Source organism: Sinocyclocheilus anshuiensis, unplaced genomic scaffold (genome assembly GCF_001515605.1).
Source record: "Sinocyclocheilus anshuiensis isolate Anshui unplaced genomic scaffold, SAMN03320099.WGS_v1.1 scaffold1450, whole genome shotgun sequence".
NCBI lineage: Eukaryota > Metazoa > Chordata > Actinopteri > Cypriniformes > Cyprinidae > Sinocyclocheilus > Sinocyclocheilus anshuiensis.
The window spans coordinates 23,305-42,438 of record NW_015558640.1 but is presented as its reverse complement, the minus strand read 5'-3'; the positions used below and the strand labels follow the sequence as shown (position 1 = coordinate 42,438).

Genomic DNA, 19,134 nt, shown 5'->3' with positions numbered 1-19,134 from the left:
GTGTGTGTGTGTGTGTGTGTGTGTGTGTGTGTGTGAGTGTGAGTGTGTGTGTGTGTCTGACCTCTGACTGCAGACTGGTGGGCCACCCGTCGTCCAGCACCGGCCCTTCATCTGCGCTCTGCAGGCCGATGTTAACAGTGAAGATCAGGGGTCGTGTGTAGTCGGTCACTTCCTGTGTGAACAAACAGTAAGAAACCATGGTAACACTTTCTATGAAGCCCGAATTTAAGAGTATCCTTAAGGCATTATAATGAATGCATAATGTATTATAAAAACCTTATAATATGAGTAATCACAACAGCAGTTTTAATGCATCATAATATTTACTTATTTGTGGTTATAGCTTTAATGATTTATAACACATAATGAACACAATGCATTCACTTAACTTACAATGCATTATATTTCCCATAGTTATAATGTATTATAAGTCTCATATCTTGCCATTGTTAACTTGTTACTTTACTTAAAGCAGACAAAGACCACTTAATAACCATTAATAACAACAACAATAATAATAAAAATTATATTTTTTCTTAAACAGCCATGAGATCAGATATCTGATCAGATGAATGTGTTATACGGCACATTTGATTTTAACTATATTTATTGTAATTTCAGTAAGATAGTAAGATACTGTACAGATCTTAAATAAATAATGTCAAGATATGATACTTATAATCCATTATAAATTAAGTGGATTTAACATGGTGTTTATTGCGTGTTATAAATAATCATACTCATAAAAGTTATAACCCCAAATAAAAAAAAAAGTTTTATAATCTATTATAATTGTTTTGATTATTTATGATTATTAATATAAATATTTATATTTATGATACCCTTATAAAAATGGGCTTCATAGAAAGTGTTACCGATATGATTTCAGCACAGCAAAAATGATTTTCACACGCATTCTCATCAAAACATTATTGAATCAAGGTACAATTTATTAAGAAAGAAAATTACTAAGTCTTGTTTTCTTAAAAATCTGTCAAAATGAAGTGAACAAATATCTGCCAACAGGGTAAGAAAAATTTTCTTGTTTTTGTACGTTTTTTTCCCCACACTACAGAAATCAATATTCATAAATACAAATCATTATTCATATGTGCTATAAACAAATATCAACAACTATAACTATGGTAGAAACTGTATAATTTTCTGTACTGAAATATGTTCTGTAAATGTAAATTGAATATGACTGGAGTGGATATTTCATAAAAATCTATATTTTTTATTGTATATTATTACATAGTCCTCTGGAATATTTGGTGAATCACAGCATTCTGCGTTTAAATATTTCTGTATATTGACACTAAACTGATATCTTACATACACAAGCATTAAAAAGGTTGGGGTTGATAAGATTTTCTAAATGATTTTGAAAGAAATCTCCCCCTCTGCTCACCGAGGCTGCATTTATTTGATAAAAAATACAGTAAAAACAGTAATATTGTAAAATATTGCAGTTTACAATAACTGCATTCTATGTGAATCTCTGTTAAACTGTAATGTATTTCTGTGATGCGCAGCTGTATTTTCAGCATCATTACTCCAGTCTTCAGTGTCACGTGATCTTCAGAAATCATTCTAATATGCTGATTTGCTGCTCAACAAACATTTCTGATTATTAGCAATTTTGAAAAAAATAATATTTTTTGTGGAAACTGTGATACATTTTCTTTCAGGATTTTTTGATGAACAGAAAGTTCAAAAGAACAGCATTTATTTGAAATTCAAAATCTTTTCTAACATTATTAATGTCTTTACTGTGACTTTTAATCAATTTAATGCATCCTTGCTGAATAAAAGTAGTAATTTCTTGCAAAAATAAAATTAAAATCTTTCAGACCCCAAACTTGTAGATGTCAGTGTAGCTGCTAGATAAAAATGGAGCTGAAACGGATAGAAGCGACTGCGATGTGAACACATGCACAGAAAGCGGCTCACATGGACGTGGAAGTGCACTTGCAGGCAGTAATCTGAGTCCGGCCGCAGGGTGACGTCTCTGGGCTGCGGGTCTTCAGTGCTGTCCAACACGGCTCTGGGGAAATATCTGCGCTCCTCGAAACCAAAGCTGTACCTCAGCGCTGGACAGAAAAACAACATCTCAGTGTCAACAACAGCAGCATCTCTGTTTATGCTCCCATTATCCAATATATAGTTATTGTACAAGAGCAAATACGGTTCATAGTGCAATTCACACTCTTCAAAATAAAGCTGTAATCGTCTTTACCTCCATTACAATAGTCATGCATTTAAACTTTACTGGTGAGGCACTGCTTTGCTTGATTCAGCCCGTAATACAAACTCGCAATTCTGACTTTTTTTTCTCAGAATTGTGAGATATAAACTTAGTTGCAATTGCGAGAAATCAAGTCAGAATTGCGAGATTCAGAACTGTTTTTTTTAATTATTATTATTATTATTTCTAGTGAATCGCTTGAACTGAATGATCGAAGTCACGAGTTTAAATCAATCGGAGCGGTTCCAGCGTAAATGACTCATTCAGTTGAATCGGTTCCAGCGTAAATGACTCACTAAATTGAATCGGATCCAGCGTAAATGACTCATTCAACTGAATCGGTTCCAGCGTATATTACTCACTCAATTGATTCCGTTACAGCGTAAATGACTCACTCAATTGAATCGGTTCCAGCGTAAATTACTCACTCAATTGAATCTGTTCCAGCGTAAATGACTCATTCAATTGAATCGGTTCCAGCGTATATTACTCACTCAATTGGTTCCGTTACATCATAAATGACTTACTCAATTGAATCGGTTCCAGCGTAAATGACTCACTCAATTGAATCGGTTCCAGCGTATATTACTCACTCAATTGATTCCGTTACAGCGTAAATTACTCACTCAACTGAATCGGTTCCAGCGTAAATGACTCACTCAATTGAATCGGATCCAGCGTAAATGACTCATTCAACTGAATCGGTTCCAGCGTATATTACTCACTTAATTGATTCCGTTACAGCGTATATTACTCACTCAATTGATTCCGTTACAGCGTAAATTACTCACTCACTTGAATCGGTTACAGCGTAAATGACTCACTCAATTGAATCGGTTCCAGCGTAAATTACTCACTCAATTGAATCTGTTCCAGCGTAAATGACTCATTCAATTGAATCGGTTCCAGCGTATATTACTCACTCAATTGGTTCCGTTACATCATAAATGACTTACTCAATTGAATCGGTTCCAGCGTAAATGACTCACTCAATTGAATCGGTTCCAGCGTATATTACTCACTCAATTGATTCCGTTACAGCGTAAATTACTCACTCAACTGAATCGGTTCCAGCGTAAATGACTCACTCAATTGAATCGGTTCCAGCGTATATTACTCACTCAATTGATTCCGTTACAGCGTAAATTACTCACTCAACTGAATCGGTTCCAGCGTAAATGACTCACTCAATTGAATCGGTTCCAGCGTATATTACTCACTCAATTGATTCCGTTACAGCGTAAATTACTCACTCAACTGAATCGGTTCCAGCGTAAATGACTCACTCAATTGAATCGGTTCCAGCGTAAATTACTCACTCAAGTGAATCGGTTCCAGCGTAAATTACTCACTCAATTGAATCGGTTCGTCTGTTCCTCTTTTGTCGTCTTCTTCAGTCATGTTTACACGGCACTGTCAGCACTACTACTGGCTAAACTCGCTAGTTTGATAACATTAACAGACATAAGCGAAAAAAAGTATGATGTTTACAAATAAAATATCCATATTTCCATTCCAAAGATAACATCCAACACAAATCTAGAACAGATTCAGGGGAGGTAACCGGTTTACTGCTAACTAGTGAAACACTCCATTAATATGACGAGCTGCAGCTCATAACACATGTTAGATGGAAACATTGTGCATTATGAATGGGTTTGTAGCTTAATTCAATATATTTGAAATAGTTTGACACTGCAGTTCAGTTGCTGACAGTTCAATAAGAACTCAGTTCATGCACATCTGATTGACAGATAAACCGCACATTTCAGCGTTGTGTTTCATGCTGTGCATATTTCAGCTAACAGTTTGCTTTGTACATTCAGTTTAACAACATAAAGTTAAAGAGGATAAATGTATCATTCAGCTGAACTGTGCTTGTATGTTTTAAACCCTTCTTAATTGGATTATTTTTTTAAGCGACATTCTACTAAGCATCTCCTTTTGCGTTCTACTAAAGAAATTGGAACAATAAATGACAGACTTTTAATTTCTGGATGAACTAGACATCAATCCAGACTAAAAATAAGGCCAGCGTTTGATAAAAGGTGAATATTATGTCTGTTTGTGACTCTCAGACAGGTTTATGTTCTGTCCTGATCTTATATGTTCCAGATGGGAGATCTAGGGGATGCCTGACACGGTTTTATGATGGTTTCCACGGGCTCCTCTCGCTCTAAATGCTGGGATTAAAGTGTTTTCTCTTTGCATTAGGAAAAACTGTTCTAATATCAAGGAGTGACCTTTCGAGCGAACATCTGAAAGATATTACTCACAGGACGCTGGAAAATACAACAAATGTGCATTTATCATTAAGCCATCCGATTGGTCAGTCATTTTTGAGTTCGCCAATAGAGCCCAGTTACATACCGACTGTTTTTGGATCCGTCATCGGTGTCCGCGCCGTGACGTTCAGGCAAACTGTGGCCAACATACACGACACTTCTCGACCTCCTCGATTGCAGTCTTTATTAAAAACATTGATTTTTGAAGGCTCAAAATAAATGCTGATCCCCACGCGGACGACACTGCGAGACCTGTTTGAAAACACATGAAGTTATAAAACTGCATTGCATTATGATTCATTTTCCCAAACGAGAAATAAAAACTGGCAGAGATTAAACAATGTTAGCATATATTAAAAATATAGAACTAAAGATCTCTTGATCTTGGGAGAATTTGATTAGAAATATTCAAGTTCATGTTGAGATTACATTGGTCTTTTTTTTAGAAGCAAGAGACTTTTATTTTTGTTTATATTTCTCCATTTAATCACATTGTTGTCCATAAAACAATTACGATACAGTATTAAAGATATTATGGGATCATTTGGGATTATTATCAGTAGCTAAAACTTAAATCATTAAAAAAAAAATTAATTACTTTAAATAAATTTTAAAAAGTGAAGCGAAATTAAGATATAAGTAAATATCTAAACAAAAACAAAATAGAATTTGTTTATTTCAGCTAGTTGCCATGGCAACATTTATCATTTTCATTTTGTTTAACTTGATGTAATAAAATAACTAAAACTGAAATAAAAATCTATAAAAACTAAATAAACATACTTAAAAAAAAAAGAAATGACAAAAACGCACAACAAAATGACTAAAGCTTTAACTAAAATTCAAATGAAAGTGGAAAATATATAAAAACGAATTCAAAATATTAATAAAAACTATAATTAGTATATCAGTGATACTAAAATAACACTGTTTTACATCCACATCCATTTACATCATATTAAAACTGTCCATTTGAATATTTGTGGAATTATAGTGTATTATAATAATACTTCAGACAGTATTTTATTTATTTTTTATTTTCACAAGGGATCATGGCTCAGTGTTATTTTAGTATCTTTGAGATATTGTTATTTTTTAAATTCTGATTTTTTTTATTCATCTTAAAACAATATTCATATTTTTTTTAGATTTTCTGTTTTCATTTTAAAGTTTAAGTAATTCTGTTGTGTATTTGTCATTTTTTTATATTGATTTTTAATTTAATTTTATTAGTTTTTTTATATGTCTGTCTATATAGTTTTTATTACTTTTTAGTTCAGTTTTAGTTTTAGTTATTTTAGTACAATCTTAGTATCAGGTTAAACTAAATGAAAATGAAAAATGTTGTCTTGGCAACTAGCTGAAATATAATAAAATTCATGTTTAAAAAAAAAAAATTCAGTTTAAGTGTATTTTATTTCAAGTTTTTTATGGTTTTAGTTTTAGTTAACTATAATAACCCTGCGAGACACAGCTCTGGAAATGGGCACCAGGTTGAGCTATTGGTTCATAGGTAACCTGCCCCATGTGAAGTAGTGTAAGCTCACCAAAGCAGAACCGCGGCCCCCAAAGAGCCCACAGACAGATCTATGAGCGCATCTCCATTCACATCCATCATCCCATGAACACTGCGGCCAAAATAACGCAGACCTGGAGAGATGTCACCAGCGGCTATTCTCTGAGATAGAGCGACAAGAATTAAAAATTAAGAAATAAGGTGCAAAATATCATACCTGTTATTATATCCTGTATTTTGCCTCGACTGGAATGCTGTTGAGCAATGTTTATTAAATATCAGTGACTCTCAGCTGCGCGAGTCTTACCTGTTTGTATTTGGGTTGGATGCTGTTTTGTTTGCCGTAGAAGAGGTAGATGGCTCCTCTGTGATTGTCCTCCAGTGGTGCACCCACAACTAGCTCAGTGAAGCCGTCACCATTCAAGTCCGGAAGGGTGGACATGGCCGCACCAAACCGAGAATCATGGCTCTTTTCTGATGGTCCAAGAGTCCCATCTGGTATAAAAGAGCCCTGTGGAATAAACAGAGGGAGAAAGAAAAGAAGACATTAATTCAGAATTGAATACTAGTATACTAGCCTGAATTATGCTACAATGTTGTCACATGACCTCATAATGTAGCAAGTGGCATCCATACAATCTCAGACATTTGGATGAAGTTCATATTTTTGATAAAATAATTAGTTGACAATCAGCTATATATAATATAGTATAATATTTCAAACACTAGCTAAATGAACGGCAATTATAGTGTACGATGACAGTAATTCAACAACAGAAGCTGTTCAGTAGTCGGGGTTGATTCAGTGAAGGATTCGTTCACTGATTCAAACTCACTGTTAAAACCAGTAATTCCTGGGTCTTTTGAACGACTCATTAAAAGAACAAACTCGTAAGAAGCATTCGTTTGTGAAACAAATTAAACTAGTCGCGCTGTGTTCTGTTAACCCAGTTAATAAGTTGGATCATAAGAATCATTCGTTTGTGAAACATACACTGGTCGAGCTTTAGTAATGAATCACTGACAAGAATCGGCTCATATGAATCATTTGCTGGCGAATCGGACTCGGCTCGTTGCGCTGTAGGCAGTGGCGTAACTACAGACAGTGCAGCCGCACTTTTGTTTTGTGCTTTTACCAGAACGAGCGCTCGCCATAACAAGTTCCAGCGATAGCTCGCCTGTTGTTTAACACAGACCAACGAATTTGGTATCAAATGGAGTTCTGTTCAAATGTTTCTTTAGGTACGAGATGTTGCAAAAAGTGGTGGGGGGTCGTGGGGACACACGTCCCACCCGTAAATAAAAATATAACAGAGAATGAATAGTGTTGTTCCCCACTCCCTCCACTCCCCGTTGTATAGAAACACCCTCGCAACAGCGCTAATTCTTTTTTTTGTCATTTACTGTCAAGGTAATATAAGACAAAGTAGAGCATTATAAATGTGTTTAATTTTTTATTTTTAAATGAAGATATTTAAAAATCACTAGATCTGTGATGTTGACAACTGTGGAAACGGGTCATCACAGTCCAATCTTAAGTCTCTATTCAAACAAGAAAATTTTTCGTGAATTTGGAGCATGTGGGGGGGCTGAGTGACGTCATCGCCTATAATTCAATGTCTAATATTTTAAAAACCGAAGCAGCACAAACGAAACTTTTACCTGCACAAACCAGCACAAACGAAGCACAAACAAACGAGACTATTTGGGGTGAATTTGGAGTATGTTGGGGTGCCGAGTGACCTCAGAATGACCTATAAATATTATTTTAATATCTAAAAACCCGAAGCAGCACAAACGAAAATGTTTACAGCACAAACGGAGCACAAACGATTGAGACTATTTTGCCGACGTTTTGCGTTAGATGGGGGGCCAACTTCACGGAGGTACAACTCGATACACGATCTTTTTACCTAATCTGACTGAATTCAGCCAACAAGCTCACCACTAAGCTCAACCAAAATTTATATTTATTTTGCTGTGATGTTGCAGATTCAGTGAAAGGTGCGTAAACAAGCGGTGTTGATGCAAGTGCAGCTCCTATTTCTTTGAATGGCGAAACATCAAATTCTAATAAAAACTGCTCGCCAAGCTTACGATTAAATTTCATATTTGAAATCGACAATGAAATCTGACAACAGCGGTCTCATAAATGTTGTTTCTTTTGCTCAAATTATTTTTCAGAGCGCATGCGCAGTCCTAAGCGAGCGTTTCTATAGCAACCGCAACTTCTAACGGCAGCTGCAGTGACGCGATGACTTTACCGATTAGCGATTGGCTCTTTTCTTCAGAAGGCGGGGCTTCCTTCGATTTTCGATATTGAGCATTGCATTTTCCCCCCGTTCAAAACTATACGAGTGACACGTCTACCCATAGAACGTACTGTTTTAACGGCCCTGAAGTAAATTAAAATTCAAATGTAGTACCAACTCGGACAGTACGCGATTTCGGACGCATCGCCACTGAAAAGAACCAGCTCGTAAGAGTCATTTGCCCGCGAATCGGACTTGGCTCGTTGCGCTATAGGCTTTTGATTCACCAAAGAAACCGTTTCATTTGTCAGTTTTTCTGCGGTATCTTTGTTTTTTACCTGCAGTCCGGAAGTACAACTCAATACACGGTGTTTTTACATAATCATGTTCAATCCAACCTTCAAACTCACCACTCGGGTAATAAAAATATCTAGAATTAATTTTGCTGTGGCGCTGTAGATTCAGGGAGAGTTGCATAAACAATCGGTGTGAGTAGTAGTATCCCAAGTCTTTCTGTGAATATGAACACGTATTCTTTGAGAAAGCATTATGGTGTTGTGTTTAGGATGTTGTCACCTGTAAGTTGATGGTGTAGATGTAAACTCGGCCTTTCTCCCACCCATTGTAGAAGTACATGGGAGCTCCGACAAGTAAAAGATCCGTCAATCCATCGTAGTCCAGATCAATCGGTGCCAGCTGACTTCCATAATATGAGCCGATCTACAATTCACCAAAACACTCTGTTAGCATTTGAGATCTGCATCGGCCATAGTGTATGTAACTCTTTTGGGTGGTTTCTAGGTTGTACTAATGATTGCTAAGTGGTTGTTTACTGTCCCAAGTCCACCTCAACTCTATGTAAATCAATTTGAGGGATTTTTTCACCCATTTTCCCATTCACCATATGAGAATGGTAAGCTTGTGATTACTTAAAGGTCCCATGGCATGAAAATTTCACTTTATGAGGTTTTTTAACATTAATATGAGTTCCCCTAGCCTGCCTATGGTCCCCCAGTGGCTAGAAATGGCGATAGGTGTAAACCGAGCCCTGGGTATCCTGCTTTGCCTTTGAGAAAATGAAAGCTCAGATGGCCCAATCTGGAATCTTCCCTTCCTCCTCATTAGCATTTAAAGCTACAGACACAGAAATGGCACGTCCTAAGGAAAGCTCATTGTGGGACTGGCTCGTAGTGGCTGAAATTCTGCACCAAGGCTGAATTTCGGGAAAGAGACTTCAGATACAGTACTAGGGACCACTTAGGCCTATATAAAAGCATCCAAAAAGCAGCATGTCATGGGACCTTTAAGGCTGAATACATTACTCGATTTTTGCCCCGATTTACTGTCTGGAGAACTTGACGCTGGTTGCCAAAAGTAAATGTATGGAGATGGAATTGTTGCATAATTCCAAATAAATAGAATGAGATCCACAAATAAATTTTAGAGCTTCACAAACATTAATTAAATTCACAAATAAATAAAATGAGATTTGCAAATAAAAAACATTAAACATATAGCCTTCAAAATTAATAGAAACTAAACATATAATGATTAAAAATAAATTAGGCTATGTTATATGTATATGTTAAGACAGTATCAGAACTATTCACATTATTGTTGTTGCACATTACTACCTGTATATTACTTTTTATTGTTAAAATTGAGATTTATGCATCATAATAGACAACATTTTGAAATAAAAATCACAATTCATTAGTTGTTTGCAGTTGTTGTAAATTTTTCGTAATGGTTTTGCAGAGTCATACATTTTAATTTTACTGTAAGATGGACAAATAAACATTGACTTGAACTTTAGTTTCAAGTTTAGTGATGGAAGACACATTGTGCGGCAGGTTCTTCCGTTCTTCTGAACTTGCATTTCAACCCTGAAAGTTCCTGCCGGCTTTACAAACACCAGAAAACAGGAGACGCACTTTATCACATTCCTGTCTAAGTGCTTTCCTGAGGGCTCACACACACACACACACACACACACACACACACACACACACAGTCTGGTGCATAACAGGTTGATGGCTAAATGAATGTTGTGGTCGGCGACCGGCAGCGTTTGAAACAGTAAACGGTAGGCCATTCACACACACACACACACACACACACACACACACACACACACACACACACACACAGATGAGATGCACATGGGCCGCAGAGATGCCTGCCCATCTGGAGTGGGTGACTGAGTCTAGACCTTCACACGCCGTCTCCTGTCCGCACACATGGTCCGCATTAATCTACTGATGTGCCTCTCTAATCAAACATGCCACTGTTTGAGAGAGAGAAGGTATGATGGAAAAATGCAGACAGATGGATTAAGGAAGCAGTCAGGGGAAACGTTCACCGTTTAGGCACACTACAACACTCACTGAACAGCTGCGGCACTTTTACATGCACTATTTCATGCAAATTAGTCCTATTAAAGATCATTGACAAGACCACTATTTCCATGGTGCAATTTACCATCCGAGGAAAGCAGGCCATAAATGGAATTTTGTTTAAAAGAGGCAAATGTGAACGTTTTGTTCTGATAATGGCAGTAGTGATTTATCAAATGATGGAGAAGAACATATTTGGGCTCTATCTCATGGGCTCTATCATTCGTGCGGGTCTTAAAAAGGCCGTATGTAGGTGTAGAAATCTTAAATTTATGAAGTTATGGTATTAAATGTTATATGCACTGCGGAAAAAAAAATGTCTATCAATAGTTTGTATGCCAAACAATCTTGTCAGGCATATTTAGAACAAGAATCATTAGATGACATTAAAAGACTAAAAGATTATTTAAGGATGGATCACAGTGCAAAAACTAATTGTCTTTTTAAATCACTATTCTTCAAAACACTAGGTTTTACCCATTTGTCAGCAAGAAGTGTTTAGTCATTTAAAATATAATACAATTTAGTATGATCACTTATTCTTTTATAAATATTTTAATAAGTACAGGTCAGAATAAGTATGTTGTTTCATTTGTAGATAAATATATCTGTTACACTGAATGAAGACGGAACATTATTTGATGTTTTATTTGAAACATTAAAGTAGACATTTTACTTGCATCTAATATGCTTTCTATGAATATACTATCACTTATGTAAATTTAATTGAATGCAGTCACCAAAATGTGTCTCATCTTTGACCCAGAAATTTGTTTTTATTCAGAAACTCGCTTCATTTTGATACATTTCTCAGAAAACAAGACTTTTTAACCTATATCATTTTGCTTAAGTAAATATATCTTGATTTAAGAATATTTTAAGATATTTGCACTGGAATACGACTAAAATACTGAGGAAGTAAATCAGTTTTTTTGCAGTGTGATCAGAAGGTACAGTAAATGTCATTTCCATATATTTTAGAGATTTATTTATTTTAATGGAGATAGGTTGGAAGTTGTATTTTCAAACTTGTATATTCAAAAACTGTTGCTAATACAATGCATTGTATGCTCAGTAGACATTAAAATGTAAAGAATATATTGACGTATTGTGTTCCCTTCAATTTATTCCTTACATTTTCTTTACCTGGTCTTAAAAAACATAAAAAAGCAAAACACATGTTGCACATACTTTATTAATCATTTTGTAGAAGTAGAGTTTTAAATCTTGTATTTTGTAGAAAAGGTACATCTTGGCCATCTTGCACCATCGCCAATTTATTGTAGTGTCTCAAGTGTGCACACTAGAGATCTTGGCAATGCTTGGCAGATACTTATTTCTTTGTTTCTTTGCAAAAAAAACAGTTATAAGGCTTTTAATTTGTAGTAAGCCTCATTGTTGAGCACTGCCACGGTTCGTACCATGGTATTCTTGGAAGTACTTTGTAGTACCACACACAGTAGTTCTTTAAAACATGGAAGTGTAGTATGTACTTGGGTTTACCTGCTGTCCGTAGAGCGAGTACAGTATGGTGAGGTTGCCGCTGTTGGTCAGCGTGAAGATGATGACCTTCCCCGTGTGGTTAAATCGAGGGGCTCCAGCGACATACAGCTGACCATGTTGAGCCGAGACCACCGATGACACCATGTACCCTAGAAACAAGCGTCAAATTTATACATAAATATGATAAATATTGCCTGCTGGCTTGGAGAAAATGCACAATTCAAAGAAGCATTAATATAGTTTTCAAGATTAGACTAGTTATGAGACTTGCATGTATTTCCATACTAGTTTGTTTTCCAGTTAAGCTAGTTAAGTAGCCTTAAATGCCTCAAAATTGGTCCATACCTATGATAACTTGAGTGAGAAACAGACTGAAATTTATGTCTTTATTCATTGAACATGTTCCTTTACGTACCTAATGCTTCCATCTATTCAAAGTTAGCGGGTCATTTTTGATTGTAATGCATGCAAAAACCAATCCAATCCAATCTGGTGCAATGCATCTTAATTTGGTGGGTTTTAATATATGCATGCATAAATTAAACTGGTAAAGAATAGAGTGAACATTCTTAACCATTTATTTTAGGTTCAGTCAGTCGTTTTTGAACTTGAGGGTCAGTAGGCTATTAATTTTTGTCAGTCATGGAATCAGATCTTGATTAGGTTTAATTTTCTTACCCAGATACGCTCCGTGGTTCTTCAGTTCCTCAGGGAACTCTTTCATGTAAGAGGACTTGGCTGGGATGACTTTACCATGACGTGTCTCCATAAGAACAGCTCCGTTCCAATCATACGCCCCGACGGCACCAACCAGAATCCCGTCCTTTGAAAGAATGGTTTGCATCTTTAGTTTTTTCATTTACTTTTACCATAAACCAGTGTACGTTTTTGAAAGGGAAATGCACACACGGTGTTGCATCAGAGTTCTGGGTTCATGCAGTGAGGACTCAATGAGTGTTATGGGATCATGACAAACGGCCTGGCAGCGACTTCAGTGGTATAGAGAATGCAAACAGAGAGTTTTGCTAAACCTCTCCCGCACCGATCCTAGAGCTCCTGCCAAAACTCTGCACTGCATTAACATCTGGGACTTAGCATTCAAACTCATAATGAACTGCCCATTCCTGACCAATACCACCACTATACTCAACACTCGGTCATACTGTAGTCCTATTCCAGTTCTGCTAGTCAGACTGAATGTACAGTACTAGTGTAACTAACTAAAGTAAGTGAGTAACCCATGCACAACTCAGTGGCACAATGCAAGAAAGTTGTAGGTTTGTTGTTGCCAGGGCATTGCAATGCAGTTGCTAAAGTGCTCTGGATGGTTTTACCGGGTTCCTATAGAGTTGCATTGTGTTGTTTTAGAGAAATTTATATGCATCTGCAGTATTTTTTTATATTTGACATTAGCGTTTATTTTTATATATTCAGTTTTCATTTGAGCTATTTTGTTATGTCCTTTTGTCATTAATTTGTTTTTTATATTATTTCTGTTTTTAGTAATTTTAGTACTTCAACTTAATTCTGTTAGTTGCCAAGGCAAAATTTCAAATTTTTGTTTAGTTTATGTCGAGGTACATAAAAAATAAGAGTTAATAAAATATGGACATTTTAAAAAAGCAAAATTACTAAAACTAAAATTAAAATGATAAAAATAGTTTTTCTTAAGTTTGTTTTTCCTGTACTATTTTTTGATTGCAGCTTTATTTCAATTATGTGATTGCTTACTGGAAAAAAAAAAACAGCTCAATTTTCCCCTTTTTGATTGTATTGTTTTGCCCAATTTTTAATCATTACTGCATCGTACCTCAAATGTACATTTTAAATCAACCGTGTTTTGAACAAATTTCCAACAAGTTGCAATATAGGGGCCACAGTGGCTTCACATTTGCGGTCATTTATGTGGTATAGAACAAATCATGAAAGTCTTATGAATTAATATTAACCACAGTGCCGTTTGGACTGTAAACTGAACAGCTCTGTAATGACAATTGGCTTGGTGAACACCACTAATAATATCTACTACACAACAAAACATATTCTCCAAGCGGAAGACTTGGTCAGTATGCAGTTTAATGCACAGGAAAGATATTTTCAGTACAAACGGTGGTCATATCAGGGATCTGGACCACCCTTTTGTGACGAACCGGACAGAAAAGTGTCCAGCTTTGATATCCTGGATGCATGTGAGCGAGAGCGGCAGTCATCTGTGAGTCTGACTGGAAGCCTAAAACTCGCTGCGTTCACTGCCAAAGTTTTCCTCATGCAATGTCGACGTGGACACTTTGACAGAGTTCCATGGCACATTTGCACAATAAACTCTCTCCAATACACTCTGTGCGTTGTTCCATTCGCGTTTTATTAACAGTGCTTGCAGAGGCAAACCCCTGAACAAACACTTAATCCGGAGTATTAAACTTCAGTAACTTTTGTGCTAAAGAAATGAATGATGCCTCAAATTGTGTGGATTATTTGAGGAAAACACACCTAGAAATGGTAGATGCAAAGTTGTAAATAACGAGTTTCTGACAAGTAAAAACCATTCATGTCTAAACCAATTGGCAGTGGTTTCAGAGATAAAGTTAGTAGGGATATTGTGGCTGTTTGCTCTTTCTTTGCTCTTTAATATTTTGCTGGAGCATAAAGAGGGTAATTAATAGTGATTACATTTTATTGACATCAACATGAACACAAACATGGATCCATTTCAGCATTTTGAGCATCACCACAAAAACTGATAATGCTTGGAGTAGATTAAAGGTAAAACAAACCAAAATGTTACTTTACCTATACTTTGAAATATTTAAGTGTATTCTAATAAATCAGCATTTTGATTGAATTTGGTTGAAAATGTTCACATATTAATAATACTGTTATTTTTTTTTGTTGTTGTGGTTTTTTGTGTGTAATTTTGTTGTTTTTGTCATTTTGTATTTATTGTTGTGTGTGTATATATATATATATATATATATATATAGGTGGTGCCTGCCTTTATATAAAAGGTAGCACTATTATGCCGCCTTCTAAGATACTTCTTTTATCCAAAATCTGAAGCTGCAAAATCATTGGTGGCAAAGTCAATCCCAGAATGCATTGCAGGCTCAGAGATGTAGATGATGTGAAGTAAATGTTAATTATAAATTCACTTAATATTTGTTTTCTTTGGATTTTGGTGCTTTAAGTATCACGTTGTGTGCTAATGTCAAACTCTATTGGAATCGACAGTAATTGCTATTTGTATAGCGTACAAGGCCTTTTGAGTGATCCGAAACTGTCACTTTTGAGATTTTATTTCATTTTCGTTTTCGATTCTATTCAATTTCATGTATTTCACTAATGTAGACATTTGACAGCAAGGTTTTGGAACAGAGTGTATGAGCTTTTTCTAGATCTGGCAGCTCTTTAAGTCTTTACAACACAAAAGCAGTGAAATCTAGTATGCCATGTCCGTGTCAGCGGCCCAAGCTAATAAACCAACTTCCAAACGCTTTATTTCCATCTGATTAGGTCTTTTATTTACTGCAGGCTTGATGAACGCCGAACTCTTTTCCTTATAAAACAAAGCAAAGTTATTCCTTTAAAAATATTTGCAGCCACAAGCAAATAAGGCCTTTACAAATACAGTCACATGTACACATAAAACACAAGGGCACGTGTGTGAGGGTCTTTGTGTGAGCTTCCTCGCTCAAGGAGCCTAATTCAACAAAACCATATGTGTTCTCTGGACCTCGTTTCCTCGGAGAAGTCAAGAATGAAAAAAAAAAACTTTCCGAGACGTTATCGCCCATCGCGTATTGCCACTGTCAAGAGCAGCTCCTGGAATCCAACCGTGAAAGTTATGAAAAAATGTTATTTTTCTTTGGATAAGTTGTCCTTCGTTTAACACGAAAGGAGCCCCAAACCCCTCTCCTGCATGGGATTACTCCAACCGAGAGGGAAGGCGTGAAAAATAGTCCTTCCCTCAGAAGATGGTCTTAACTGTTTTCATGCCGCTCACAGCATGTGGAACAGCTTCAAACATAAACAAGCCTTATTTTAACTGAAAGAGTGGTGTTTCATGCTTTTGTCGGGCCTTAAAAGGTACGTACGGTACCTCAAGTTTGTTTTCCCATGGGCACTGAGTGGTAAACAAATCATTCTTTCAATGACTCTTTATTTTGACTGATGCCGTAGTTTCTGCTCCAGGCTAATGGAAGAGCTTGAAACTCAATCACAGAGTGCAAAGAGCAAAATAACAGCATTTCATGCACCTCGCTGAGTACGTAATACAATTCTCCGCACATTAGCTCTGGTATCAATATTTATATTTCTTCTGCTTGGAACGGATGGAGATGCACTCACCTCCACGATATGTGAAGAGAATCCAGCTTGAGACATCTGCAAACCAAAGGCCGTGCCGTTCTGGTTGGTGCCTGCAGAAAAGTAAAGAAAGAAAAAAAAAAAACCTAAGAAAACTAGATTTTGGTGGTAACTAGTGTTTTGCTGTGCAAAATTTACTGCAGTGTTGCTAGTGTGTTGTGTATGGTAAGCAGGCAGTTGCTAGGGTGTTCTGAGTGGTTTTTATTTTGCTATGTGGTTGTTAGGGTATTCTGAGTAGTTTTAGATGTTGCTAAGTGTTTTTTGAGGGGTTTTTAGCATGTTGCTATTTGGTTACTAGAGTGTTGTGAGTGGTTTTTATGTTGCTATGTGGTTGCAAGGGTGTTCTGAGTGGTTTTAGATTTGATATGTGGTTGCTAAGGTGTTCTGAGTGGCTGTAGAGGTTGCTATGTGGTTGCTAAGGTGCTCTGAGTAGTTTTAGAGGTTGCTATGTGGTTGCTAAGGTGTTCTGAGTGGCTGTAGAGGTTGCTATGTGGTTGCTAAGGTGTTCTGAGTGGCTGTAGAGGTTGCTATGTGGTTGCTAAGGTGTTCTGAGTGGCTGTAGAGGTTGCTATGTGGTTGCTAAGGTGTTCTGAGTGGCTGTAGAGGTTGCTATGTGGTTGCTAAGGTGTTCTGAGTGGCTGTAGAGGTTGCTATGTGGTTGCTAAGGTGTTCTGAGTGGCTGTAGAGGTTGCTATGTGGTTGCTAAGGTGTTCTGAGTGGCTGTAGAGGTTGCTATGTGGTTGCTAAGGTGTTCTGAGTGGCTGTAGAGGTTGCTATGTGGTTGCTAAGGTGTTCTGAGTGGCTGTAGAGGTTGCTATGTGGTTGCTAAGGTGTTCTGAGTGGCTGTAGAGGTTGCTATGTGGTTGCTAAGGTGTTCTGAGTGGCTGTAGAGGTTGCTATGTGGTTGCTAAGGTGTTCTGAGTGGCTGTAGAGGTTGCTATGTGGTTGCTAAGGTGTTCTGAGTGGCTGTAGAGGTTGCTATGTGGTTGCTAAGGTGTTCTGAGTGGCTGTAGAGGTTGCTATGTGGTTGCTAAGGTGTTCTGAGTGGCTGTAGAGGTTGCTATGTGGTTGCTAAGGTGTTCTGAGTGGCTGTAGAGGTTGCTATGTGGTTGCTAAGGTGTTCTGAGTGGCTGTAGAGGTTGCTATGTGGTTGCTAAGGTGTTCTGAGTGGCTGTAGAGGTTGCTATGTGGTTGCTAAGGTGTTCTGAGTGGCTGTAGAGGTTGCTATGTGGTTGCTAAGGTGTTCTGAGTGGCTGTAGAGGTTGCTATGTGGTTGCTAAGGTGTTCTGAGTGGCTGTAGAGGTTGCTATGTGGTTGCTAAGGTGTTCTGAGTGGCTGTAGAGGTTGCTATGTGGTTGCTAAGGTGTTCTGAGTGGCTGTAGAGGTTGCTATGTGGTTGCTAAGGTGTTCTGAGTGGCTGTAGAGGTTGCTATGTGGTTGCTAAGGTGTTCTGAGTGGCTGTAGAGGTTGCTATGTGGTTGCTAAGGTGTTCTGAGTGGCTGTAGAGGTTGCTATGTGGTTGCTAAGGTGTTCTGAGTGGCTGTAGAGGTTGCTATGTGGTTGCTAAGGTGTTCTGAGTGGCTGTAGAGGTTGCTATGTGGTTGCTAAGGTGTTCTGAGTGGCTGTAGAGGTTGCTATGTGGTTGCTAAGGTGTTCTGAGTGGCTGTAGAGGTTGCTATGTGGTTGCTAAGGTGTTCTGAGTGGCTGTAGAGGTTGCTATGTGGTTGCTAAGGTGTTCTGAGTGGCTGTAGAGGTTGCTATGTGGTTGCTAAGGTGTTCTGAGTGGCTGTAGAGGTTGCTATGTGGTTGCTAAGGTGTTCTGAGTGGCTGTAGAGGTTGCTATGTGGTTGCTAAGGTGTTCTGAGTGGCTGTAGAGGTTGCTATGTGGTTGCTAAGGTGTTCTGAGTGGCTGTAGAGGTTGCTATGTGGTTGCTAAGGTGTTCTGAGTGGCTGTAGAGGTTGCTATGTGGTTGCTAAGGTGTTCTGAGTGGCTGTAGAGGTTGCTATGTGGTTGCTAAGGTGTTCTGAGTGGCTGTAGAGGTTGCTATGTGGTTGCTAAGGTGTTCTGAGTGGCTGTAGAGGTTGCTATGTGGTTGCTAAGGTGTTCTGAGTGGCTGTAGAGGTTGCTATGTGGTTGCTAAGGTGTTCTGAGTGGCTGTAGAGGTTGCTATGTGGTTGCTAAGGTGTTCTGAGTGGCTGTAGAGGTTGCTATGTGGTTGCTAAGGTGTTCTGAGTGGCTGTAGAGGTTGCTATGTGGTTGCTAAGGTGTTCTGAGTGGCTGTAGAGGTTGCTATGTGGTTGCTAAGGTGTTCTGAGTGGCTGTAGAGGTTGCTATGTGGTTGCTAAGGTGTTCTGAGTGGCTGTAGAGGTTGCTATGTGGTTGCTAAGGTGTTCTGAGTGGCTGTAGAGGTTGCTATGTGGTTGCTAAGGTGTTCTGAGTGGCTGTAGAGGTTGCTATGTGGTTGCTAAGGTGTTCTGAGTGGCTGTAGAGGTTGCTATGTGGTTGCTAAGGTGTTCTGAGTGGCTGTAGAGGTTGCTATGTGGTTGCTAAGGTGTTCTGAGTGGCTGTAGA

At 37.7% G+C, this 19,134-nt stretch overlaps 1 protein-coding gene across 1 annotated transcript in view; it reads right to left on the bottom strand.

Moving 5' to 3' along the window:
- Positions 1-19,134, bottom strand: part of LOC107680898 (integrin alpha-11-like) — a 60,712-nt gene that overhangs the window by 19,923 nt on the left and 21,655 nt on the right. The window contains exons 10-18 of the mRNA XM_016476970.1: positions 16,545-16,615; positions 12,879-13,023; positions 12,201-12,349; positions 8,878-9,021; positions 6,357-6,560; positions 6,081-6,211; positions 4,619-4,785; positions 1,954-2,093; positions 62-172 (exon numbers count right to left, since the gene is read on the bottom strand). Of these exons, the coding sequence (XP_016332456.1) occupies positions 62-172; positions 1,954-2,093; positions 4,619-4,785; positions 6,081-6,211; positions 6,357-6,560; positions 8,878-9,021; positions 12,201-12,349; positions 12,879-13,023; positions 16,545-16,615 (1,262 nt within the window). The remainder of the gene's footprint in view (positions 1-61; positions 173-1,953; positions 2,094-4,618; positions 4,786-6,080; positions 6,212-6,356; positions 6,561-8,877; positions 9,022-12,200; positions 12,350-12,878; positions 13,024-16,544; positions 16,616-19,134) is intronic.